The sequence below is a fragment of the Pezoporus occidentalis genome, unplaced genomic scaffold (assembly GCF_034315485.1).
Source record: "Pezoporus occidentalis ecotype Australia unplaced genomic scaffold, CSIRO_AGI_Poc_V1 ctg62, whole genome shotgun sequence".
Lineage (NCBI taxonomy): Eukaryota > Metazoa > Chordata > Aves > Psittaciformes > Psittacidae > Pezoporus > Pezoporus occidentalis.
The window spans coordinates 2,167,109-2,194,373 of record NW_026915966.1 but is presented as its reverse complement, the minus strand read 5'-3'; the positions used below and the strand labels follow the sequence as shown (position 1 = coordinate 2,194,373).

The 27,265-nt window shown below is 44.3% G+C and overlaps 3 protein-coding genes across 3 annotated transcripts in view; 2 read left to right on the top strand and 1 right to left on the bottom strand.

Annotated features, from left to right (window-relative positions):
• Nucleotides 1–27,265, top strand: part of FOXK2 (forkhead box K2) — a 430,591-nt gene that overhangs the window by 241,417 nt on the left and 161,909 nt on the right. The gene's annotated exons all lie outside the window — the stretch shown is intronic.
• LOC134174609 (urotensin-2 receptor-like) lies at nt 679–25,724 on the top strand. Its single transcript, XM_062639772.1, has 2 exons — nt 679–1,859; nt 23,763–25,724. The coding sequence occupies exon 1, from the start codon at nt 720–722 to the stop codon at nt 1,806–1,808; it is 1,089 nt and encodes a 362-aa protein (XP_062495756.1). The 5' UTR covers nt 679–719; the 3' UTR covers nt 1,809–1,859; nt 23,763–25,724.
• OGFOD3 (2-oxoglutarate and iron dependent oxygenase domain containing 3) overlaps nt 21,900–27,265 on the bottom strand; it is a 43,396-nt gene continuing 38,030 nt past the window's right edge. The window contains exon 9 of the mRNA XM_062639783.1: nt 21,900–23,944. Coding sequence (XP_062495767.1) covers nt 23,808–23,944 — 137 coding nt within the window. The 3' untranslated portion in view covers nt 21,900–23,807. The remainder of the gene's footprint in view (nt 23,945–27,265) is intronic.

Sequence of the window (27,265 nt, the reverse complement as noted above, 5' to 3'; positions counted from 1 at the left end):
CTCTGTAGGAACCTCATTCATCACACTCTGAACTTCCCCCTCTCCAGGCGAATCATCTGTCACTAAAGCTCAAATGTAAATCTCCCTAGAACATCGCCACCCTTTTCAAGGTAAAATTCAAGAGAAGAGCTATTTCCACGAAAATAAAAGAAAAAGCGCGTCTCTTTCAGCCCCGGTTTTGCATCCTTCTCCGGCTCGCTGTATCCCCGGTTGTGTTTGACACAATGCGTGCTGTCTTGCCCGAGAAACCCAGGGGCACACTGGCTCTGCCTGTTGGCCACAGCGATTTCTGACTGATGACTTGAAGCGGAGCCGCGGGTCCTGTCGCCAGCGCCGTAAACCCGGCAGGGAACAGCCGAATTATAGCAGAGCGGCCGGGAAAACTTTCGAGGAAGCTCCCGCAGCCTGCATCTGCCGGGCGGCTTTTGAGAGACACCCGGGAGAACGGGGCGCTCCCGGTGTGCCCCCAGCGCCGGCTCCCCACCGGGGCTGAGGGTGGATCGGCGGCGGTCCCCGATCGCTCCGCAGCCTCCGCGCGGTCCCCGGACAGCACCTGCCCGCTGCGCTCCGCGCTGCAGGAGCCCCGGCGGGGCGGGGGGCGGCCCTTCCCCGTGGGGCAGCCCGGTACCGCCCTACCTCCCGCGGGGGGCGGAGCGGCCGCCGCCGGGGCTGGGAGCTCTGGGGCTGGTGCGAGGCTGACGGGGCCGCCGCCGCCGCCCATGGAGCCCAACGGGACGGCGGCGGCGGGGGGCAACTCCTCGGCGGGCGGCGGCGGCCCCGGGAGCGGCCCCCTGCTCATCCCCTCGGCCTTCGGGACGGTGCTGTCGGTGATGTACGTGGCCGGCGTGGCGGGCAACGTGTACACGCTGGTGGTGATGTGCCACTCGGCGCGCTGCGCCGCCCCCATGTACAGCTCCATCGTCAGCCTGGCCCTGGCAGACCTGCTCTACCTCTCCACTATCCCCTTCATCGTCTGTACCTACCTGGCTCAGGACTGGTACTTCGGGGACCTGGGGTGCCGCATCCTGCTCAGCCTGGACCTGCTCACCATGCACGCCAGCATCTTCACCCTGACTCTGATGTGCACCGAGCGCTACCTGGCCGTCACGCGGCCCCTGGACACGCTGAAGAGGTCACGGGGCTACCGGAAGGTCACAGCAGGGGCTGTCTGGTCTGTCTCACTGCTCCTTACTCTGCCCATGATGCTGATGGTCACCCTGACCGAGGGGGGAAAGGCAGAGGGCAAGGTGAAGAGGATGTGTGCGCCTACCTGGAGCGTGGACGCCTACAGGACCTACCTGACAGTGCTCTTCAGCACTAGCATCATGGCCCCAGGAATCATCATTGGATTCCTCTACACGCGCCTGGCCAGGACCTACCTAGAGTCCCAGAAGAACCCCCCCCACAAAGAGAAGAGCAAGAGATCCCCCCGACAGAAGGTCCTCATCATGATTTTCAGCATCGTGCTGGTCTTCTGGGCCTGTTTCCTGCCATTTTGGATCTGGCAACTGGTGCGACTCTACAGCAGCTCCCTCCAGCTCACCACCCAAACCCAAAAGTGCATTAATTACCTGGTGACCTGCCTGACCTACAGCAACAGCTGCATCAACCCCTTCCTCTACACCCTGCTCACCAAAAACTACCGGGAGTACCTGCGCAACAGGCACCGCAACTTCTACAGGTTCACATCCTCCTTCCGCAAAAGGGGCTCCAACCTGCAGTGCTCCTGGGGACGGTCCATGTCCTCCAGCAACCAGTACGACTACAGCTCGGAGGCCCTGGGCATGGCAACACTGAAGGACAAGTGAGGAAGAGAAGGTGCTTCAGAGACACCAGGACCAGCAGAGCGTCTGGCCAAGGTAGGGCTTTGGGACCCCTTAGTCCTGAAGGGTCCTAAAACTTCATTTCTGGCAGTCACTTCAGTTAGGTGCAAGAAGTTGTGTGAACCCAAGTACTATGAGATGCATCCAAATTTCCATCTGACTTAGGGCTGTAAGGGGGGTCCTGTCGGGAGCCAGCAACCACCCAGGACTTTGGTTTTGGGTGCAGAAGATGAGGTGGATACCTTGTTGGGTTCTGTCACAAACTCTTTCCACTCTTTGCTGAGTTTTGCCCAACTCCAGCTCTGCACACCCTTCCTCTTGCGTGGCTTCTCAGTGCTGTCTTTGAGCTACAGCTGGGTCAGATCTGCAAAGGTCTGAAATTGTCATGGTATTGCTTAATTCAGCTGCAAGCCTTGGATTTGCCCTATCTATTGCCATTATTTCTTTTTTGAGTGTGTAAAGAGACCTTTAAGCTCCTTTTCCTATTACTTTATACTGCGCTACAGTTTCATCAAGCTTAAAGTCTCTATTTTAAAACTCATTGCAGCACTACTTCAAACTCCAAGCATTCAAAACCCACAAGGTAAGCTCTCAGAAACCACAGGATTACATTAAAAGAAAACAAAAAAGCCTTGTACTTTTTTTAGGGTTTCTGCCTAAGGTGATTTGAATTTGCCACTGATTTTCTTTAAGTTGGTCCCTTTCTTAACAGTACAACAGGGCTTGAAAAACTGAAAATTTGCCTTGAAAAGAAAGAAAAATGTCTTATAATCCTATCACTCAAAGACCTGAGGCTCAAAGAAAATTGGCTGAATCCTGTATCATGGGAGTCATCATAAAAGGGATAAATTTATTCATGACATTTGATCAGAAACATTTTGCCTCAGTGTATTCTGCTCATTTTCTCCCCATAGAAAGTCCTCACCAGATACTGGAGATGCCTGTAAGCATCTAAACAATTGTAAACCCTCAGTTGATAAAATAAAGGCTGATTAAAAACTGGACCATCATCAGGTTTCCCCTTGCATGGGCTCTTCCCCCAGGCTGGGTGGTATATTTACCTGGGGAGAGGCTGCTGTTCAAAGCTGTTCTCTGCAGAGCTCATGCACGTTAAGGATGAAGTTGTGTTCAGTATTCCTCTTTCATGTTCAGGGACAGGCTCTGGGGGTAGGTGAAGCACGATAGGAGTTGCATAAACTATTGTTGGCAGCTACTGATACCCAGGGACTACTGGCAATTGCCTAAGGAACAGTCATTTCCACTTTCTTATGGCTTACTCCAACCCCTGTGTGCTTTAGAGAGTCCCATTCCAGCTCTGCAGTATTAATGTGTTCCTGTGTCCTTGGGTGATCTTCTTGTGTCACACACCAAACTTCAGGATATGTTCGTGCTAAAGCAGAGACACAAAGTGCCAACTGCACAGCCTGGGATTGGGAGCAGAGAACACAGCCCAGCAACATGCTGGATTTTATGCACTCAACTAACAGCGGAAAAATAAAGCCTTCAGGGCACATGTTGGATGAAGACCAGGGACACACGTTCCTGTGCCAGGAGTCAGGCATTCTTCTTCTAGATGCAGATGTTGGGGTGTGTTTTGGGGAGAGGGGAATAAGTAACTCACCTTGCTTTTATTACTTGTGATCATGGGACTGTCTTTGAAACACTGGTGACCGCTTTGTCATGTTCCAGCATTGGAACTGGGAAGAATAAATAGGCCTAATGGAGCCCATTTCCTTATGTGAAAGACAGGGACTAACACACAGTTCATGCTGGGAATTGGCAGGGAACTCAGGCTTCAGCAGTTTTTAGGAACAACTTCTCAGGAACTAATTCATTCTTTAATTCTGAATTCTGAAGTCATTGTTACTTTTCCTTTGCTTCCCATTTCTGAGGCTGGAAGTCACTCCCATATAAGAATAACAAAGATAAGGCTTAACTCAAAAGGTGGCGTGGGAAGGTTGGAGCACATGCGTCATCTGTGAGGTGTGCTGTGCCATCCTGCTCTTGGGAAGCATGCTGGTGAGGCTGGACAGACATCCTGGCTGCAGCCCTTCCAGATCGCACATGCCATTTGCCCACATCTGAGAGAGAAAATTGTATTTCCTTATGGCTATAGGAAGAAAAACCCACCCTGATGTACATCCTGCCCTGACACAGTGCTGATTTGTCTTGAGTTCTATTGCTCAGGCCAAGGCCCCTGAAAGGTCCTTGGAAGCCCACATAGCCACCACAGTGTTACAAGGCCACTGTAGTATGCATGATTACCATATATGAAATAGTTGCAAGGCATATCAGGTATCTGTTAACAGGTATGGAAGGGGTAGCAAATGATGAAAGAGCTGTATATGTATCAAAAAGAGTATTAGGGAATACGCTTTCTGCTTTAATAAAAAACATAGTTATTAGTAAGAAGAGCAAGCAGAAAACAAGTCGTGAAAAAAGGCATGAAAACGCAGAGTAGGTGAGATCTATACTTGTAACCTAAGTTGTGTATAAACAAACAGAAGAATTTGATTCGGGGTATGCTTCCCAAGACATCAGCCCCCAGAAGTGATTCTGCTACCCTGCTCACCATCACAGTGTGTATGGGATGTGCTTTCCATGCCACATCATCAGAGCATTAAACATCAAAGGGTTGATGGAGAAGCATCCAGATGAAAGGCAAAATGTTAGGTATTTGTCACTCATAAGGTTTTTCAGCCAGTATGTGCTGCATCCTAGTCCTGTCTCAGCACTGGTCCTCTCTCCTATCCTACAGGGTTACTATGGTGAGAGAACCAGTAAATCTGACAAGCCCCCAAAGAGGCTGGGCAGAGGAGAGCCTGTTTAACTGGCCAGCAAGCAGAAGATGCTTTTGTGTGTAATGAATGATGGCTCTTCAGCAGCCTGTGGAGAATGTCACAGTGCAGACCTTCGCAAACATGACTCCTCAGGAGCCACTCATACTCCCGGGGATCAGAGCTCAATTTAAAATAAGAATTACATAAACAACATCCCTCTTATTGTCCCATCAGACCAGTTAAACTGCCAAAAGTCAGTAGGTTTGACCCACTCCATAAATATCCCGCAGGAGCAGATGTTTTAACTGAGCTCCTGTTGTCTGTAATTGGGCCTTGACTCTTCTTGGTGTGCTCATGTTTTGGAGATGAGGACACAGACTTTGTGTCTTCCTTTAGCAACAAACCCAAATCAATTTAAATCAAACAAATTAGGTGGCTTTGGAAGGGGACTGCTGCAGGCTTTCTAGAGCACAGAGTCCTCTCCAGTCACCTGTAATGGGTAGCATTGCCCACTGCTCACCCAGAGTATTTTGGGGAGGGTGTTGGTTTGGTAGGATTCAGTATTCATAAGCACATCTCCTTGTGTGCAGGCCATGCAAAACTGCTGTAAAGCAGCTCAGACTATTTCCTATGTGAGGGAGAGGTTTTACCTGTCCCCAACACTAAAAAGGATAAATAAACTCCCAAAATAATAAGACTAAAACCACATCTTGTCTCCTCAACCACAGAGGCCACAGAAGTGTATGCAAATTGAGATAGACACACAACCAGATGGGACTTCGCATAATCCCCATGTCTTGTCACTTACGGTAAATCCAAAGCATCCCAGGCCAGGAGGCTGAAGTAACAACAGGAAAATCTGTCAGGCTGTAACTGAGCAAAATGTGTGGATTTCATTGTAAATAATGTTACTTTGGCTGTTACCTGGTCTAGTGGAAGGTGTCCCTGCCAATGGCAGGAGGGTGGAAGTAGCTGAACTTTAAGGTCCCTTCCAACCCAAACTACCCTATGGTTCTGTTCTTCTACATTCCAAGAATTCAAGCTTTATGTACCCTAGGATCATTTATCATACCCAAATCACTGTAATCCTGTGGTTCATAATGCTTTTATAAAACTTACTATATATGATACTTTGCTGAAGGATTCAGCAAAACGGAAATGGTAATTTTAGGCAAGGCAACAGCATTGTTCTTGTTGGGCCAGAGCTTGTAACTTCAAAACTCCACATGTGCTTTACAAGAAAGAAATTAGTTTAATCACTAGATAATCTTTTCCAGCACCCCTGAGGGTTGAGGGGTTTATGATTAAGAAAAGAGAAGAAGGCAACTCAGACTGTGAAAGAAATGCAGTTTCATCCTGAGTGCTCTTTGCGTCCTTTAACCTAAGGTAGTATCTGCTGCAGCAGTGGCAATTTTTCCTCTTTCACTTGAAAAGAGAACACCAGTCCTTTGTGGGACAAGCGTGAATGGTTGTTTTCACCAGACACAGGAGAATCCATTTAAACCTGACTGAATTTTTGCAGACTTCACCTTAAGTCACACCATTTTTTAACCATCTTTCTCCCCACTTTTTTAAACCAAATTTGCAACAAACGCTCGAAAGCCCCACATTACAATATAAGCACGAGTGCAAGCACATCCTTAATATTCTAACTCTTATTCCAACCGCCATTTTTGGTGTGTGATTGAATACCAGGGAAGCCAGTGAAAAAGGGGTGATTTTAGGAGTGTTTTGTACCTTGTGCACTACATAACTCACATCTTGCTGCCCAATTGCATTAACCAAGGAGAACAGGCAGGATGACTAAATTCATAATCTACTCCATTAGCATGATGAGAGGAGAAAGTGCGTAAACCTCTTACCCCCGTCATGGGAGCAGATAACACAGCACCTGAGAAGTCCTCAAGACAGCCCCAAAAGGTCAGATGTCTTTGCTGGGAATTTTGGCTGGTTCGGGGATGCTCGGCTCCTACCGTTGTATTCCTGAGTCCCTCTGGTGGCAGCAGCAATCTTCCATCCTGAGGTCTGGGGAAGAAAACTGGCTTTCTATTTTAGGTTTTGTAACATAGGGGTTCCACACTGTCAGGGCACAACCTAACTACAGAATAGCACTTAATATCTTTGAAGTATAACATTACTACAACATCTGAAAAGCAAAAGCCTGTTTTGAAGAGAAAGCTCACTCCCAAGTGCTAACTTCCCTCTCCCACGTTTTCTTTCCATGCTGAATCCAGACTAACTTTATTCCTGTCATTTTGCACAGCATCCACACTGCCAGCACCCACAGAAACACCCAGAGCTGGTGACTAAATACAGCTTAGCCTAGCTGCAGGGGTTTCTGCCTTATAATATTGGTTGTTGCTGTTAGTTTCAAGTTTTTCTAGGGAATAGGAGAGACACGGAGTTAATTCCTGTGGCTTATAAGAAATATATTGCTTTATCTTCAAAATCATAACTGCAGCTTCACAGGATATAAGTAGCCTTTAAAATTATTGCTATTATCATTATACAAGCTTTTTTGCCCTTGTTTGGGAATGTATCTAAAACACACCAGGCAGAAAGGATGTGCCAGTCGGTAGCAAAGTACTGGGGGGTGGATAGCCCAGGCTGGGTTTTGTGAGAGCTGATGGAGGAGCTCGCTGCCGGCTCGCTCAGCCAAACCTTTAGGATGCCACAAGGTTCTGTCAGAGACCTAACACTGAAAGAAGTGACTGAGGTATATTAAAGAAAGGGACATACATTTAAGGGCTTTTTCTAAACGTAAATATTTCTGCTCAACAATCCAGCTTTCTGCCCACACCGAGTTTCTAGTGTGGGGTTTATAACCTTTGGGGGAGACGAACGTCATCTCAGCAGGTTCTGAATAGTCAGAACTCAGCTTTGTGATCTGTGGTCCCAGCTAGAGCTGTCTTGTGCCCCTCAAAACAGGTTCCCCAATGGGATATACCAAAGCAGAAAAAACCCTGCTGTAACATTTTCCCTTTTTTCCCCATCCAAGACAATTAAAAGAGAAAAGGGGGGAAAAAATCCCAAAGAATCCTCCTGGCATTTGGGCTCTGTTTTTCTGGTTCTCTCAATTTCTAATTTAAATGAAACTTTTTTTTTTTTTAACCACTAGGAATGCTTCTGCAGTGAGAAACAAGGTGAAGAGTTAGGAAGCATTTGTTGAAATTACTAGAGAAGGCTGAACTTGCAGAAGGTCCCACCCCAACCCCTCCATCAAGGTACCTGGAGGGAAAGTAATAAATAAGCTTGTGCAAAATCAAACATCCAGCAATAACAGCCTATAACAGTGCTTGGCAGAGGATACAATTCTAAACCCAGAGTGGTGTTAATGCTGGAGAAGTAAAATCTGCTCAGTTTGTTTCAGCTTGTTTAGGCCAGTGTGTCTCTGTGTTGTCATTAGCCTTTCCTTGTGCATTCCCCTTAGGATCTTGAATTCGGCTCCTGAATTCTTAGCTGAAGCCAAACATGATTTCATCCAAACAAAGCAAGGGAGATTCCTAAGGCTAAATGTGGTGTGTCTATAAACACAGCCGTTTGGAGACAGTTCCCACTTCATATATGCACCCCTGCAAACCTCACCAGGGACATCCATCAAATTCACACCAATTCTATGCCTTTTATGTTTTTAAATATCAGCTTGACATTTGAGAAGCACAGTGTTGGCTCTTGCAAGCAGCCTCCTAGGAAAAGGCACTACATAGCAATGGCTTCTCAGGCTCCACTGGATTTAAAATCCAGAAGAATGAATGCAGTAAATTAACTGCAATGAAGTAATGCTAAAAGGGGAGAGACAGCGACACTCTCAAAGACACTTGTAGAGGGAGGACACCTAAACCTCCAGGGACATGCAGGTCCCACCAGACAAGCTGTGCATAGCAGTGGGCACTGGTGCTGAGTCCTGCAGAATCCTCCCTTCGGGGAGCACGGGCTGGCAGCTCCCAACTATCCCTGTAACCCTAGAGTTAAATGGAGTTTCTGCTTTTTCTTTGTAACAGATTTGTTATTTTCTTTCACTTAATGCTGTAGAAGGGGAAATGGGAATGGCATTACTCTAAAATCAGCTGGAGCCCTAGTTACTTCTAATCCCCGCATTCTGAAAGCACCTTTCTGACCCTGGACAATGTTCAGATAAAGGGGCAGTAGCAGGAGTACACAGGAGTCCACAGCACTTGCCTGTATCATGCCTCGCAGTAGCAGCAGTTATCTGATCCCATTCAAGTGTATATATCTCTTTCTTCACATCCTCTGTTGGTGGGGATTTAGAGGCCGTTCATCCCCAGAGCACTAGTACTGTTGATAAGTAACCCAGGCAGGCTAAGGGCAAGAGAGCTAATAAAATCCAGAAATTTCTAAGGGAGTTGATGCTGGAGATGCCTATTGAGATAGCACTCACCATCAGAGCTGAAGAGAGAGATTAGTTTAACCCAGGAGAGGCCAGAAGTCCTGGCTTCTCGTAGAAAATCACCACTAACTTACACTGTGACCTTGGAGAACTCGTTTATTCCTGTGTCACTGTTCACTGAGTGCCTAGAAAACAGCAACACCATTTCCATCACAAGCACAAGAGTTTTAAAATATCACTGATGTGTATGAAATGGTCTGAGATCTTTGGATGAGAGGTGCTAAAGGCATAGAAGGAGAAAGGACTATCTGTAGGGATAACTTAGGGTTCAGGTTAGCTATTAGTGGTCAAACAGAAGAAACGTGGGTGTACAAGAACTTCTCCATTTTTCATTAATGGTAGTTGGCTGGTTTCTAATTAATGGCAAAGATAATCACTTACCCCACAGCAGTGGCAGCTGTGCTCAGCTGGCTTCACTGGGAACACAGCTGAAATGAACCTCCTGATAAAAGCATCATTTTAATGCATCCATACCCTCTCTAAAGCCCCTCCTCAAGCAAGAAAACGATATCAGGAGATACAGTAGGAAAGCAAAATCTTTCTTCTTTACCTCCTGGGGGCCTCTTCTTCCCCAGATTATGGGTTGGGTACTACCAGCAGGATTGTGGTGCAGAGGAGGCTGAACAGAAAGAATTATCCCAACGCTCATCAGTGATTGCTGAACACAGCAGAGCTTCCCTGACATTTTGTTGTTGGCATCTTTTTAGAATGATTAAATCTGTCGAGGAACCTCCGCCTGAGGCACAGCACGAGTAATTCTCAACAACAGAAGCAGAGGAAATAGCAACCCCCTAACTTTGCCTGGCTGTTTTCATTTGTTTGTTTGGTTTAATACAAAGGCAAGTCTATTATGGCAAACACGTCTCAAACTTCAAAGCGTCTCCTCGACCTTTGCAGCAGCTTCTTCTAAGCAGGATGAGAAAGTGAAACCCTACAGTGTGCAGTGCCCAGTGGTAGGGGGAAAACTCCTTGCAGGTCTGGTTTAAATGGGGGCGACTATAGTGGAGGGATTGGGGACATTGCTGGAGCATCATTTGATCTTTTACCTCCATCCATATAAAGTAAATGTTTTCTGTAAGAGGCACTGCGTGTTCTGGGTATTCGGTATCTATCTCTGTTACTCAGAAGAAAAAACAACCCTCAAACCTGTAAGAAGTCTTGGGTTTAGTCCAATAAAGACAAGAAAAAACTAAAACTGTAACTTCACAGCTTTGGGAAACTGTGTCCTCCCAACTCTATGCCTCATGTTCACAGTCCCAGCAGGGCCCATGGGAGACAGGCCTCGGGTGTGGGGAGAAGGGCTTTGAGAAGTGCCCTGCCTCAAAATGCAAAAGGCAAACAGTTAATGTGTCGTACTGAATTATTCATTAATCTTAATGAGAGCACAGAGAAATTGCTTTAGGCTGAGAGGAGGCTCAGGATGGCAATACTACATCACCATCATGCTGCCTCTGGTAATAAGGCTTTACACCTGGCATGAAAATAGGACAGGGATGAGATAGGCACCCAAGGGGGCTCCAGAGCAGGCAGTGGCAGGAACTTAGCAGTGTGTTGAAAGCTCACCTCCCGGCATGATCCTGGTGCAGAACCAGAGGCTGATGTGACAACCAGGTGTCCTGTTCAAGGTGCAGCCAACTCCCAGCTTAAATTCCTTGTAGTCCTCCTCCCTTCTTGCCCTATTCGTTGTGCTCACAAGCAAACCCAGTGTGGGAGGCTCCGAACTCCACTACAAGCACTAAGCTCTCATGATGCAGAGTGAGGAATTACAGAGGCAGCATGGAGCAATCAGGAGCAGAGGGTCTCTGCCCTTCTGATGGACACAGAAAGAAACAGAGAAACTCATTGGCAAGAGCACATTAGCTTAGATCTCAAAGCATCTTAACAGGCGTTTTTATCTTCTAACACGTTTTTCAGTAAATGTTTATCTTGGAGCTGTGTGCCATTCAGGCTCAGTCTGTGGAGGGTCTATGTATAATTACAGACTTCATTCCAGGACCTGCCTTAACAATGTGCATTCCCATTGCCTGCCATAGACAGACTCTCCTGCCCACACTGAAGAGATGTTCAACAGAAAGATAATGGATCAAATGTGACCCTTTAGGTTAATTGTGCAGTAGAAACGTGGTTGGTTTTAGCATGCTTTTATCTTTGGTGTTCTTACTTTAATCTCATGATTTCTTGTTCTGTCTTTGCATGTTCTGTCCTTTGAGTTATATTTCCTTCTCAGCAACAAGTTGCAGCCTCCCCCAGGGACTCTGCTTCCACCCTCAATTTGCTCCATAGCTAAAACTACCACCTGTCAGACTCTTTAATACTCCACTGAGAGTTGCAAGGCATTGGGGAAATTTCCTACCTCTTTAATTTCAAATCTCTCATTTCAGGCGGTCTGCAAGGAAGGCAAAAGTCCCTATTGATTTCCAGAACCTAATCAGCAATCAGGTGTGCTTCTGCAAGCGTGATTGCTATAAGCAAATCCTTCAACTACATTACAGAAGTTATGTTTGCATAGCTAGGAGAATAATTTGACAAGCTTTACTGTTGCTCCAGCCTCAGCCTCCTCTGTCCCCTCATTTAGGTTGGTACATCTGGTTTTGCAGTCTTGTGGGTTTAAAGGATTAAGCCATTTTTCCAATCAAGCCAAAAATAATTATTTCTTGTCCCATCAGCTTCACTATCCACCCCAGGCAAATAAACCAATACAGGTACAGGCCCTGAAAAGTAGCACTTGTGAAATGACATCTTCAAACCTGTTGTTAAAATCTTGGGTGAAAAACTTCAATGCACTTGAGCTTGTTCTTGTTTAAAATACCATTCAGACCAGTAAATGGCTGAATTCACAACCCAACAACTTTTACCCCACTGCAGCTAGAAATACCTTTAAGACTTGTGATCTCAGAGCGTTTGGGCTCTACCTTCAGTTTTCTCCTTTCTGGTCAGTGAGTAAGGCAGCAGCTTCCCTCTTCAGAGATATGCATTAGCCCCCAGGCAGGCTTTGTAAAGCCTTGTGAAGCAGAATAACCATTGGGAACCATTGTATCTTTTGCCAGAGCACCCATGAAAACAGTACTTCAATCCACACTAACAGTTTTTATGATGGATCTTCAGCAGGGAAGGCACTACACACTTAATGGCTCAGCACGAGGGAGCAGTTTTCCTTACCCTGCCTCTGAAGCTGTGGGGTTTTTTCCTGTTCAGTTTTCAGTTACTTGCCTCACACTTCATGGACTTCATTTCCCAGCACATGAACAGCTGGTGGTTTCTGAGGCTGCAGTTGGCAAGGGCAGAGCCTACAATGGATGGTAATTACTTGCTGAGCTCATTGTAATTGTTCAGTTATTGAATCATTTGGGAAGGCAGGGAGTATTTGGTTAATTAAGAGCTCCTTTAATCACTGCTAAATTTAGCCTTCCAAAACAGTGCTCTCCTTTCCTGGATTTGAAAGCCTCTGCTTACCCACACTGCCTGGGAAGCAGGAATTGCTTTCTCTTTACTCTTGGACTTCAGACATCAAGATGGCACTCGCTCTTCACCGTGTGCTGTCATGGGTTTGGTCCTTATTCCCCAATAGCTCTGACCCTCCCACAATTGGCTTCATAGGCATTAAGATCCCCCTGAAGCTGACAACAGTCTCCAGCGAGATGTTTAATTAAAACCAACTTCCCTGTAAGTGCTCAGGCACTTTGGGGACCAAATTCTCATCTGATTCAAAAAATGCCATTACAGACAGAATAGCAAAGTATGAGCATTTAATAGAGCCCAGGAAGCGTCAGCAGGAGGAAAGCTTCTGAGCCGTGGTCATTTCTCTGTTGCTCTGATCTAACAGAGTTGCTGGGCACATGCTTCTTCTGTTTGAGGTTTGTGATAATTTAAGTCTCAGGAAGCAAGTTTATCACCCAGAGGATGCTTTCTGGAGCCTGGACTAGCTCCCAGAGGCTCTGGGGAGTCTGCAAGGCGGTGCTCAGGACAAAAAAGCATTTACAGCTTATAGTCACATCTTCACTGGTGCATCAAGAACGTCCAGTATCTGCATGTGAATCCAGTCAGGCTTGTAACTGAAGGCATTTTGTTTGAGCACTTCTGGGGAGAGTTTTGAGGGAAAGACTCAAATGGGAGGTATCATTTGACTCAAGCTGAGTACAACTTCATTTTAAACAATGAGCTAATAGATTTTAAATAATTATTTTCCTTTGGGCTTTTTAAAGTGATTTCATCCTTTGCCGTAGATTAATTCAACACATCATATTCCTCATGCCCAGTATCAGTCAGGTGTAACTACTTCTGCAGATACACCCATGGGATTTGGCTGTGCAAGGGTTTCAAGGCTTTGCTTTGCCTTTTTTTCCCCTCCTTTCTGAACACCTGCAGTTGACTCCCACGCTGAAACAAGTGTTCACTAGCATGTGCCAGCTGACAGAATTATCCCCTTTGGGCTTCCAAAGTGAAAATGTGTAGAGCCTCCAAGAGGTAGCAGCTCCTGCAGTCCTGCCTGTGGTACACACAAAGTAAAGAGGGGGAAGAATCTGTGCTGAAGCTCATCCTCCACAATATGCTTCAGAACAAAGGAAACATTTTTTTCTGTTAGGAAGACATTAGAATTAAGAATTATTATTATAATATCAGCATATTAGAATAAGCCAGATCTCTCCTGTCTGGGGACACACCAGTCTTTTGCAAAGGCAACCATGAACTTCTTGTATGCTGCTTTTCATGTCAATGCTGCAAAAAAGGAACATAATTTTTTAACAGCTTTTGTAAGCAAACTCTGCAAAACAGAAGAGCTGCCAAAGCAGGTTGATTTTAAAACCTGACAGCCTTGACAGGGTCCTTGCAGCAGCACGAAGCCACAGCATTGCTGCAGTTAGCTGTGGTTAGGAAACTGTTGAACGCAATGGAATCCAAACCTTGTAACTCTCACATGGGCAGGATAAATGATCAGGAATGATAACTAACTGACTGCTCTCCACTGGGTCCTTCCTTGGATATTTTGCCAAACTGCTCCAAATTAATGGAGCTCATCCACTCCGAGCCTGGGCTGCTGAGGAGATGAGGAAGCTCATGGTGGGATCTTAGATTTTCAATATTCCTCTTTATGTTTAACCACAAGGAGAAGGCAGAGGCCCATCTTCAAGAGCTCCTCTGATTTCAACCAGAGAAGTGTTCTGGCATATTCCCTTCCTTCTCAGTTAGTATTTTTTTCTAAATTAGTAAGTCTGAGACATCTACTTTAGCAGACCAAATAGTCCATCTATGCAGTAGCTGCCTTAAACCAGGCAAGTGACTTTGCTTCATTTGTCCCCTTAGCTTCATCAGCACTACATGTATGATGTCCTGGAAGGTTAATGTCTGTGTTTGGGGCCACTTCTAGGGCAGTGATGAAGCTGCAGCAAACTAATCTCAACCCTCAATAGGAAGTTAAATGTCTCTAAAAAACTATTTCAGTCTCTTCTTGTGAAGGGATCCCATACTCTGCTGTTCTCACTGGGCCATCAGGTAGCTTTACCTTTCCCCGCCACATGTACCTGCAAGGTATCAATCCCCATCAAGTGTCATTTGGGATGTGAGACCTTGCTGTTCAGCACTCACCATTACCCAGATTTAGCATTTGCTACTTCTCAGCACCTCTTCAGCAGCAGGAGGTCTCGCCCTTCCCATCACCTGTAATGTCTTGCTGAGCCCTACAAAAAAGCCCAAGTATTATTTCCCATTCCCCCATAGAGTCGTTCCTGATGCCACCACCTCCTTAGAGTCTCCAGATGTGTCCTCCTCATCCCAGCTGCTGACTGCAGTTTGGACTTGACAGCCCGATCACACCATCCAGCCCTTACCATATCCTTAACCTCCTCCTGGGGTGGTCTCTACCACCCACCATGAGCAGAGCCAAGGGCCACAATGGTTTTCTTGGCTTCCTGCACAGGAGTGTGTGCAGTCAGAATTCTTGTAAGCATCAGTTTTACTGCCTCCTCCCAGCATAAACTGGACAAATTGATGGGAGCCCTGGCCCAGGGATAAACACCATCTCCACTGTTTAGAGAAACTGTCTCCTGGATGGATCATGCAGCTGAGCTGACACCCCTGCTGCTGGGGAGCTCCTTCAGGGTATGGGAGATGCCTGCAGGCAGGCAGAACCCTTCCCCCGTGATCAGACATGAACAGGAGCAGTCCCTAAGGAGGATTAAGACTAGAAAAGGTCTGCAGTTAACTCAGATCCCATCAGAACAATCTAAAACTTATTTTGCAGAAATACAGAGAATAGCAATTTTCATCTAAGTCACTCGTAAAAATGCCGAGGGCTGATTTAAGCCTGTGCCAATGCAGAGCATGGCTTTAGTCACAATACACCAATATTGCAAAATGCTCAGTTTTATGAAGTTTCCATATTTCAGATCAGTTTCAGCTTTTCAGCTGTTGAGAAATAGTAAATCCTCATGTGGTTAGGAAGCATTCTTGGCTATTATCCCTAAAAAGAACTACCTTCAGTATTGTCAGGCTAGTACTCCGGAAGCAGACTGAGATTAGATAAGCTCATTAAGTCAGGCATTATTTCCACACCTGTATTCTTCCCAACAAAATAGTATTTCTCAGTGTCAAGGCAGCTAATTTAGAGGGAGATTTACTTGTCACACTGACACTAAACCTGAACTACTGGCTTGCTTCATGAATAAAGCTGACTTAGATGTACACATGCTGTCCTCCCCTTGAAGGCCTGGAACACAACTGGAAAATACTTGTCTCTTAAGTGATCCAGTCTGGTGCAGCTGGAGTACTCAGAATGCATTTATCAAGCATGCCATCACTAATAGAGAACTAAAATCGTATTCATCTAAAGCATTTTGCAATATCCTAGTCCTGCTCCCACCTTTGCCTCCTCCATACCAGGAATGAGCCCTCACCAGTGCCTAGGAAATAGCCACGGATGTCTTAGAGGAAGGAGTGACTGCAGCCTCAGGAGGTAGGCTAATATCCAAGCTGAGTCTTCTTCCCTGCTGCACACCCGTCCCCTGCACATCCATCCACAACTAGAAGGAAAGAAAAGTGAGGTTCAATAACCCTGTTCAGCTGATGAGCAGGGGAGAGGCAGACAATGAGATTTAAGGTAATTGAGCCACTTACTCAATTAAAACCAAGGCTTTAAAGCTCAATTCAGTCAAATAGCCTAATAAAAGGATATTACTGTTCCCCATGACCCTTGCCATCTTTATAACTTTAATATATGAGTTATAAGCATCCACACAATTACAGTCCTATTACACTCCCCACTCCAGCGGAGTCAGGTGAACAGCACAGCTACTCTCAAACCCCTTTGCCTCTGCCCTGCTCAGGATCCTGCAACCCACAAAGCTGGCCTGACCAGAGGACAGAGTAATTAATTTAGACCCAAACATCTCAAAAGTATCTTCTTGTACAGTTCACCTATGGAAAGGCTTTTGATTCCTGCCCTTCCGTGCATGCCGTATGGCTGAAGTATTTAATTTAAGGAGAATGATTAGAAGAGGAGGAGTTTTAATGGCCTGCTCCTAAGCCTAGATAAAAATCTTAGCTACAGAGTGGAAACGTGTTGAACTTGTATTGAAAGTGATACTTTCTGCAGCACACCAGCATTCAGTGACTCACAAGCCAACTGGAGGTGCTGAAAGCATTTAGAAAACAAAGTCAAGAGGTATCAAGTCCCAGCTGTAGAGATGAAAATACCAAGGCTCAAAGGCAGTGGGCAGTCAGCTGTGAAGATGGAAGACTTCAAGGCTCTTGGCACTAATAAATGTGACATGAGTGAGTGCCTTCATCACCTCCTGAGCCATGTGCTTTCAGGTGGGCACGCTTCGAGATGAGAACAGCCTTCCTGAGAAATCCACATGCGTTTATTTCCTGCCTGTGCTGAGGCAGAGGAATGAGATTCTCCCTGCCTGCATGTGGTCTGAATGGATGAAGATCTCAAAAAACGGGTCTAACTAGAAAGGGAAAAAGCAGGGAGAGGACTAGATGTACAGAGACTGTGCAAGCGTGAAAAAGCAGAGTAGATTCTCAATGGAGAGTATCAAGGAGCAGGTATGCATCCCCTACTCCTCAACTAAAGGATTGCAAAATGAATGAAACTTTGCTCTTTTTACGCTTCAAGAAAGTCTGAATTTTTCAAACCCTCTTATTTTCTTTTTCCAAGGGAAAAAATTCTGTATAGATCTGTATATTTACAGATTGAGTCTTCTTCTTAGATTGTTTCTTATTTACAAGACTAGAGTCCACCTAGTGCCAGAAAAGGTACAACAGACAGATGTCATACACAGAGGACACTATCACCTAGAAAAGGCCCAGCTGATACACAAGATAGATGGAAAGATTAATTTACCATTTTTAAAAAGGATGGATGCAGCATGGCTTGTTTCAGCCTACTCAACATTCACCATTAATTCAAACAGAATATGGACACTAAATGGTACCAAGGAAGAGGTCCCACTGAAAGGTCTCTGAAGGGTTTTAACAGCAAGAGCTGTGCTGCCTGAAAACACAGCTACCAGTTGTGTGTTTGACCTTCTAGTGAAACAATAAAGTAGACCGAGGAGGGGGAAAAACATCAGCTCAATGTCAATGCAGATGTTTCAGTGTGGGAGAAGGCTCCTTCAGCTGTCTAACACCATCTTAAACTTAGCTTACCCCTCTGCTTGACTGACTTGTCTTGTATTTCTTTTTTCATACTAGTAAACGACAGTTCATTTTGATCATGTTCCTCCCTGCGGAAAGGAATTCCTAACTAATTCCTATCTCCCTTTAAAATAAAGGGACAAATGAGAAAAACACTTTTTTTCCCACAGAACGGCCATAGTGAAGTAGAAATAATGCAAGTACAAGATCACTTTTCTCACTTATTTTGTGCTGAGAAGTGTAAGGACTAAATGGGCTTAGAGTTTGTCTGTTTTACAGCAGCTTTTAAGTTTTGCATCACCTGGCAAAATGTGGCCTTTTTCTATGGGGTTATTCAGTGAATCATTTAAATCCCTAATATGCAGAGAGCACTTCCAGAACATACGTAAATCAGTAGCATAAATCAGAAATGATATTTGCCTGCTAGAGGGAATGGAAGAAACCAGCATCCAGAGCCAACACAGGCAAAATGACTCCATTAGGAACTGCTGTTGTTTATTCCCCCCAGATTTTATGGTCTGGCTGGCGAGTCTGATGCCAAGGAGGTCACCTCTGAGGGGTTAATCCTCCCAGAGGCCTTACCCAGGCACTGAGAAACAGTCTCAAAAGGAAACATTAAGGTATTTTTCTGTGGGGTGAGCAGCAAAGTGTGCAGGCACCTGCATATACAGCTTAATGTAATTGTATAAACTGAGGAACAAGGAAGAGACAAATTCTCAAGGTGTCTGTCTACAAAAATCATGCCTTAGTACCCTAGTTGGCTTTTTGTGGTGGTGGAGTTAGCAGCAGAATGGGAAGGATATCAATTTCTAAAATGAACTTTCTGAACACTGGAGGCCTATTCCAAGAAATTTCCCAAAGCAAGTAACAGGAATGCTCCAAAAATCTCAGCTTTTCCCTACAAATAAACTGTTTCCTTCAAGAAGAGGCACTATGGTTTCAGGTACATACTCCTTCAGTACATCTACACTGAGTCATCAGCTTGAAGTCTCCAGTGAAGTTCTCAGTGAAGTTCATTATTAACAATATATCTGACCTGGCAGCTCATAGATTCAATCCGTACAGATTGCTTGGACAGCCTCAAGATTATCCAGCTGTAAATCGAAGTATTTTGAGGGTTTTGCTTTGTTTGGATGCATCTAGAGGTTACAAAAACAAAAGAGATGGTACTTCCAGGCTGCTTTATTGATTGCACAATAAGAACTAACCAAGCAAAGCATTTCTTGTTGTGATGCAGCCTGATCTGCCCATGCAGCATCCTGTTAAAGTCAATGAGGGTTCACAAAGGAGCAGTTCCACCATCACTACAAAACAGTCACTGACAAAGAACAAAAGGAAAAGAAGTAAGTTTCTATAGGACCTGTTTCAAAATTCAGTGCTCACCATGCACAAGTCATCATGACAGACAAGAATGCTCAACGGCAGACAGCACTGATCCCTACCTTGTCGTTACTTCAGCTATATGAGGAAACAGGCAAGATGGAAAGAAGTCTCTCTGAAATAAAGGGTGTTATTTCAAATACAGACAATGCCTGTAAAGGATCAAAATAAAGAATATTTGGAAAAAATAAATGCTAAGAAAAATCTCAAAAGTTGATCAACATTTGACAGTCCCAGCACTGTTAGAAATTCTTCTCAAAGATTAATACACTTCATGGGTGAAAGGGAAAAGCTCGCTCCTTTTCCGTTCCAGCAGCCTGTGAATAAATAATGCACTGAGCTTACATACCCTATGCAATATATGCTACAGGTAAAGATTATACGTGCTGGGACAGAATTGAGTGCTTAAATAAGTGGTTTGAGGGGAGATGAAGGACAATGAAAGATAGATGTGCAGTTTGGAAACAGGACAGTTATTTTGTTTGGACAGTCCATCCTAAAAGCTTTAGTACAAGCCTCCAGCACTCACATGGAAGATTAAAAAATGCCTATGCAGATACTTTAGGCATAAATTGATGATCATTGAAAGAGCTGAGCAGCAGGTCTCAGCAAACAAGATGTAAAATTAGCTTTCAGCTTCCTAAGATTTTCAAACACAGAGATAAGGCAGAGTATGCGCTAGTTCCGCATGGTATTTTACAGGCAGCATCACACACTCAGCAGAGAACTACCCAGCACTTTACAACAGCTGTCCTAGCCTGATTTCCCAAGAAGACTGCCTTTCTGAACGAGGCTAAACCACTCCATGCATGCCAGAGCCATCTGTAGCTCCGAAAAGAAGTAACTCTTCAGCTACTCTTGGAATGTTTCGTTGGATTTCCACACAAGAGACTCAATGAGGAGACAGGAGTTGGGATTGGTTTCTTTTTTGCTTGGGGGAGGGGAAGGGAGGAGGGTGCCTGCTTGCATTTCCCTTCCCCTCCAAGGAGCCCTGGCCTCCAGCAGCAGTTCCTGGGCTTATTCCTAGAATTTAGACAAGAGAAAAATATTGCACAAGGCTACACATGAGTGTATCAGAGATCACATGTGAACACTGTGTAAGGACATCTAGAAGTAGAAGGAGGAACTCTGTATTAAAAACAGTCATCGTTATTTACCAGGGAAAGGAAAGCTATAAGGAAGTTCAAATGTGCTAAGAATTCCAACAGCAGAAACGAAACCGGATTTTCTTGACAGCATAGTCATTATCAATGTCATTTCCACTATACTTTCATTGTAAAGTGCACATCATTATGTGCTACAGCCTTGAAGACTACCCTATTGAGGACTGAAAGCTGCCTTACACTACAGACCTCATCTGATTACATACCTGTTCATTTTACAGAGGTTCCCAATATTCCCCCAAAGCTTTGAATGGAAAGAGAGTTTCAGAAGTCCCACCATATCTCAGAAGTCCTCAGGAAGCTTCACTCTTAGTATGGATTCAAAGTCTGGCTTGCTCCTGTACTTTCTATTTCACCCTTTGACGTCTCTCAAGCAGGCTTTGCCTTTCAGCACCAATAGTTTTCTTTCAAAATACAAATCAACATTCCCACATCCTTGTAACAAGTATGCTTCCGGGTACAAGGCTGTACATTTAACGTCAGGACTTCGCCCCAGTTCCCTCTGAACACGTACTCCTGACTTGACTTCTTCTTTACAAAGGTTCTCACACAACTGGGAAACATCAAGGCAAATCCTGCTGTTGCTGTGTGTTTAATTAAGAGCACCTGTCTGCAGCAGCTTGGCATCAGATTTACGCTGGTTTAACAGAACAAACCCTGACATCAGCATAATCAGGGTTCTAAGAAGCAGAGCACGGCATTTCCCAGTAGCCACAGGCAGGCTGAACCTGGCAGAGAGCCATAGAAATGAAAGTATTTCAAATGCAGAATTATCTGTCAAGAACTTAGAAGAGATACCCTTAATCAAAAGTTACTCAGGGTATTTAAGGGGACTACAGTAAATTAAACCAAGTTTGATCATTAAATTCTGCAAATTCCACTCTGCCCCAGGATCATCAGCCTTTCTGCAATTACTGTTTTCCTGCTGGAGGCTTTGACTGCACTGTGCTTCCTCATTTGCTATTTAATTTCTTCATGGAGCTAGATACTGCTTTTAGGAGACCAGATGTTGAAGCTTCAAGTGCAAAAGAATCCCAGTTGGTGCTAAAACATACAGCACCTTGAGTTTTGATGCCTCTTTCAAAAGAATTCTCTTCACAGGTACAGCACACAAGTTCTCCCACAAATTATATCTGACAGGTTTAGTCATCATATTGAACACATCACTGAAGCTTAAACACTCCAAAAGACACATATTAACGTGATTTGATTTCTGAATGTCAGTCAATTCATAGCATGAGATGCACTGTGTCTGAGAGATATTGCAACACACAGGGTCTTCAAAAGATGACAAGCCAGGAGGTTAGCTGAGATTTCCCCCATGGGCTAACATGATTGCTGTGGAGCAGTAGTTTATGGAGGGCAGCCCCAGAAGTGCCATTTTCATTCAGTGCAACCCAAAGCCCACATGAAAGACAGCAGTAACTAACACATGGCAAGCAATTTCTATGACAGTGGTGCAGAGTAGGATTCACAGCGAAGTCTTGGAACATCAGACCTGGAGAATCCCAACCTAAATGCACATAGGTCCCTTAATCTGAATATTCCACTGCTTTCAGGTACTTACCTGTATCTAAATCTCAAGGTAACATTAGGAATTGAGTTTTAACTCAGTAAAGCAGGTGCTGGTGCTCTTGATCTGCCTTTACATAAGACTTACAACTTGGGTGTTATGCAAATTTCTTGGACTTAACAGGCTTTGAGACAAGTATTTAGATATGGAACCCAACATACTTTATTATTTCCATCATCCAGCTATTTTAACAATTACTCCTCGTCAGCACAGACAAGGAAGCCATTTTCAGGTTTGAGAACAAAGAAATGAAATTACAGCAGTCTAATCTTGCTGGTGTACCAAATGAGAACACTCCCAGGAGAACAAGTCCAAGCGTCCTGTCATCAGTCCTCCTTATATTGATCTTCAATGTAATCCCCCCAAAATTTACTATTTTCATGAAAAGGTAGATTAAAAAAGAAAACTGTATGCATAAAAAAAGTTAACCAAAGCACAGATTTTCAAGTTGCTTCACAGAAATGATAGAGACTATTAATGAAACCAATCAACAGCTCTGCTTCAGAACTCCACTGAGACAAAGTTAGGTTTTCCTACCATTTACTTATCAATGTGCTGCGCTGCACGATCTTTGCTTGTAATAGGAAAGCAAGGTAGGTCGCAAGATTACACATTTCTTTGTTACTTTATCTGTACTCCAATGCAATCATCCTCTCGTCCCGAAGCCCTTGTAATTTATTATTCAAGGAAAACCACAGGCTACTGGTCCTAGTTAACAGAAAAAGTCTTTGTACTAAACTGAAAAAGAGAAGGTCAAAAAAGAGCTACTGAGAGACTTTCGGAAATGGATAAAACATTGCTTTGGACAAGAGAAACCACAGCATTTCACAACACAACAGCTGTAGTTGTGTCAACAACTAAAACCTGAATTTCCTTCAGCTTGGTCTTCAGATTACACTTAGGCCCAATGAATACATGCATTCAAAATATTTTACAATCAAGCTCCAGCTTGAGCCTCTATCAATTTAAGGGGTAGGTGGACACCAGCTTCCCTCAGGCCCCACCATGCCACAGCCCGCTGGTTCACATGGTTTTGTTATCCAGCCTTCCAAGCAGCAAGGCAGGGTTTACAGGATTGAGTCCAATGAGATCAGAACAGGCTTATGGCAAGCCACAAAAACGTTCTTTTCTGAGCTCTGCCCCATCCAGGCCCTGCTGCCCTACCTGCAATTCTGTAATGAGGAATGCTCACACAAATCTGATTACCTCTGCCCAGGTCTCCTTTTGAACAGTTACTTCGTGTACAGGGTTACCTGGTCCTTAAAGAGCTTTTAATAATCCCAACACCAAGCTTCCAACCAGGAGACTGATCATTTTCATTAAGACCCCCAAAAAATTGCAATGCATTGGGAATGCTGATCAAAAGGATCTATCGCAGTGACATTCCCTAGCACAAAGCATTTGTAATCCAAAAGGAAGAGGCTTCCTGGCCAACCAGAGAACTGTATTGCAGACTTAGTATTAATTAGTCGCTGTTTGCAGCAGAATAATATTTGTAGCAATGGAATAAAACAGTTCAAGTAAGTCCCAGTAGCCAGAGCACAGGTGTATCCCCCACTAATGCCCATGCTAAGGAGAACACATTCATCAGCAGAAGGTACGTTCAAAAGAATAACACCCCTCTTGCTCTATTAACTTGGCTCAAGCTTCCTACAGTCACCTTAGTAACTGAAGAGACTAAATAATTAAATAGCAGCATGGGAGTCATGTCAAGACATGGTCCAGAAGATTGTTTTCTACCCTTTAAAATGGAGAATTCAAAAATAAGTTAAAGAGCCCACTCTGGAGCTCTTCTTTGTAGCCTTTGCCTTTAGGACATGAAGACAAACCATCTCCAGAATGCACCATATCTAAGATGATCTTTAAGGCACAGTTTGCCATAGCTATGAAAACGGACATGTGAAAACGAAGTGTATTACAATATACTAGTGCAGCTGGGAAAACCTAATTGAATGTGAGGTTACAAGAGATGTAATGTCCCTTTTTCCTCTCCTCTTGCAGGGCTTCTCTCATTCCATTTGACCTCATATTCCATCCCCAGAGGGATTACATCAAGACTGGATCCCCAATGCCATGGTCTGGGTCGCAAGTGAAGGAGATGGTGATGGCATAGCGAGTGCCCCAGTGAACCTTCTCCACCCGATGAAGGTTCTCAGATCCAGAGGTGAAAAAGGAAACCCGGCCTGTAAAGACAAAGTATTTAATCAGTGACATGGAGTTTGCCACTCAGCAACCAGCTCTCTACACAGTTCTGCTGTTGTCTCAGTCCAGCTGTTCCCTAGCTACCTGAGAGCCCGTAAATCATCACAAACTGTTATGAGCTTACGCTGCACCCTGACAGCTTTATGTACTGTTTCAAACGCATTAATCCTTTGTGCCACAAAGCTGGAGACAGAATTCCACCATATCTCATAGTTTATAAAAGGCAAGAGGAAGCCAAGAATATCTGAAGCCAGTTCTTAGTTGCCTCACATTAAAAAAGGCAACTCTGGTGACTGCCAGCAAAGTGTGTTGATTTCCTCCCTCCTCCCCTTCTAGTCTGGGCTCTAACTTTAGACCAAAGAAGGAAGAAGTACTACGAAGGTGCCAAAAAGTCTTCAGTGAAAAAATCCTCAGCAGGTTTACAAGCAGCTGTGGCAGCTTCTCAGCACTGTACCACGTATTTGCTATAGCTTTTTGTGCACAGTCTGATCCCTCGCTATTCAGCCAGGTTAGAAAGTTAGGTATCAGTCATAGACAGATTACTGTTCCTTAGAAGGAGCCACCCCATCAACACATTGACTTGGAAATGGGTCTATAGATGCAAGACCTTACCCCTGTGCTTTCATCCTGTCTGAGCTTTGACCATAATCCTGCCTTGGGGTTCTCCAGGCCTTAAGTGGCATTAAGATGAAATGCAGTTACTTTGATAATGACAGCAGGCATGTATTAGCATCCCACTGATAAAACAGCAGAATGGAGCCCTCTTCGCTTCCACATCATTAAAGTGTTCTGCAAATGTAAAAGTTCGAGGTTTAGCAAGTAACTCAGAACTGATGCAACTCTGTAGGACTGCTCAAGTTCTCCTGAGAAAGCCAGTAACACTCATACACACACCTGTTTCATCCCCATAGTGTGCGATTTCCCTGCTCAGGCCTTTCATCCCACTGTTCAAATGAGATTACAGGTTGCTATAAAGCTTATCATAGGGAACATGACAGACTCTGCCTGAGACCTGTTCACAGGCAGGCAAAATGAAACACATGCCTACTTAAAATTTGCACAAGAAGAAGATAAACACAAACTCCCCTGCAGAAATGGATACCAGGCACATAACTGGTTTTCTCTTCTAGAAGTGACCCAAAGATCCAGAAGTTGCTTTGCTTGCATCCCCCTAAGCAGCACATATGGGAGATCTGAACAAAACTAGACCAGCCTTATGGAGCTTGGTTTACCCACTGATCTAAAGTCTGTCTCAGCAGCCTCTGTGTCCCTTGCACATTCTGTTCCAGTTCACTTTTAATCTTTTATAGTTCAAAGAGTCGTTCATAACTGTCAAGCAGAAGTCATATCATACTCTGCCTGCGGCTGCACATCAATAGTGAGTAAAGCTATATATAATAATAATAAATTCATTCATATACACAGCTCATTTACACCTTGGTGTCCTGCTTTATTGGATGAAAGACTAAATGCAGACAACGTATTCCTACCCTCTGAGTGTTGAATGAACAGTGCTGCCCTCAAGGATTTTATGCAAGTCCCTGTGTCATGTTTCGCGGCAATCAGGTATTATTATTAGTCCCTCACCTACTCACCAAAAGCTTTGCCTTAAACTGATTTTCAAGTTTTATTTGACCTGTTATTAGCAGTAGTAATTCAGAGCTAGGCAAGTTTCAGTGTATGGTTTAAGCCAGTTAACCGGAGGTTTTGGGCTATACAAAATGTCTTGATTCCTTTCTTTAATAAATATGTCTTCATATATATGGTGTCTCACAGCTCCTTGTGCATCTGGTCCTATGTGTCAACTGGGGTCTCCAAGTCACTGAAGAAGCCTACAATCAGTTTCCAAAGGTAAATTCTTCCCAAGTGAGGAGAAAGTCTTTTAAACCTACTTCCTTTGCAAAACTCTCAAGCAAAAGCATACCCTTTCCCTGGTACACTATTCTTAATAGTGTAAATGTTAAAACATCAATAAATATAGGGCAGTATCATTATCCAGAGACTTCTGGGGAAAAACACAAGATAAAATAAAGCTGGCCTATTACCAGGTAGGATGGCTCCCAGGCTTTCAAGCACACCTTGAAGGCTGCACCCCTTTGTAATTTTGCTTCAATACACAGTACATGGAAACCACTTCAGAGATTAAATCACAACGAGAAAGCAAGGAGGCCACAACCAAGGAAGTTCCTTCAGAAGGTGTGGGCCTACTCCTACATTATAACCTGTCCTTGCTTAGCTATTTCTTGATCCATTCTGAATTAAGACTTTTAACCCCTGCAGTTCCAAGCTATGAACCATATTAGCAAGATGGTATGATCACATGTAACATAGATCGGGTTTCAGCTAGGAGCTTGCATTCAAACTATTTCAAGTGCATTTCCTAAAGTGTTACACACTGCCACAACTAAGAAAGCTGTGACAGGGCTTCTCCTTGTGAATGAGAGGAAGACGTGCATACGGAAGTTCCCCTAAGCTCTCCAGACTATGAAACACTGATAGAGTGAATGCTGAGCTTCGTAAGAGATAACCATTGTACTACAAGTGCTAAAGAATGACTATGCCACTATTCATTGCAGGTAAATGTACATCTGTACCTACCATTTCCTGATGAAACATTTTTGAGCAACAAAAGTTCAGGAGAAAGTGTGTAAAATTCTAAATCTCACTTCCTTTGTCCTTTTCTTTCATTGAACAATGGCCTCAGATCTATCTTTTCTCCCCTACTCTGACCTGCCTGCATGGATTTCTTTCCAACATGCTTTTCTGCCCCACAAAAGAAATCTTGACTATTACCTCCCGGAACATAACTGCAGTTTGATTTATGAACACTTACTGCTAAAAGTGTAAGCTTTCTGGAGATCACAAGCCACCACTCAATACAATGTTACAGTGTATTATCTAACCAAAAAAGAGAAAGTGTGGTCCTTAAGGGATGAACTTATGGAGAGCAAGAAACAACAATGGGATCATCTCCTGTTCTGAGGTCAGTGCTTCAAAGCTTTCAGAAATAAGCCAATCTCTGAGCTATGTTCTGAAGAATGAAGATTAGAATGGAGGTGTCATGGGGTTAGAAGTGATGCCAAGGGTGAAAGCCAAATGATTTTTTCTCCACTGAGATAAATCTATAGTCTGAAAAGTATTTCATCCTGACTGTGAACCTCTGACGCATTCTTCCTTATCACAGCAAGATGCCAAAACCTCCTTTCTTGCTTCTTTAGTTTTGTGATACTTTGTACCATCTCCTCCTTCACCTCTATTTCCCATTCCACAAGAAGTCAATCAGGCAGAGCATACCACAGCAA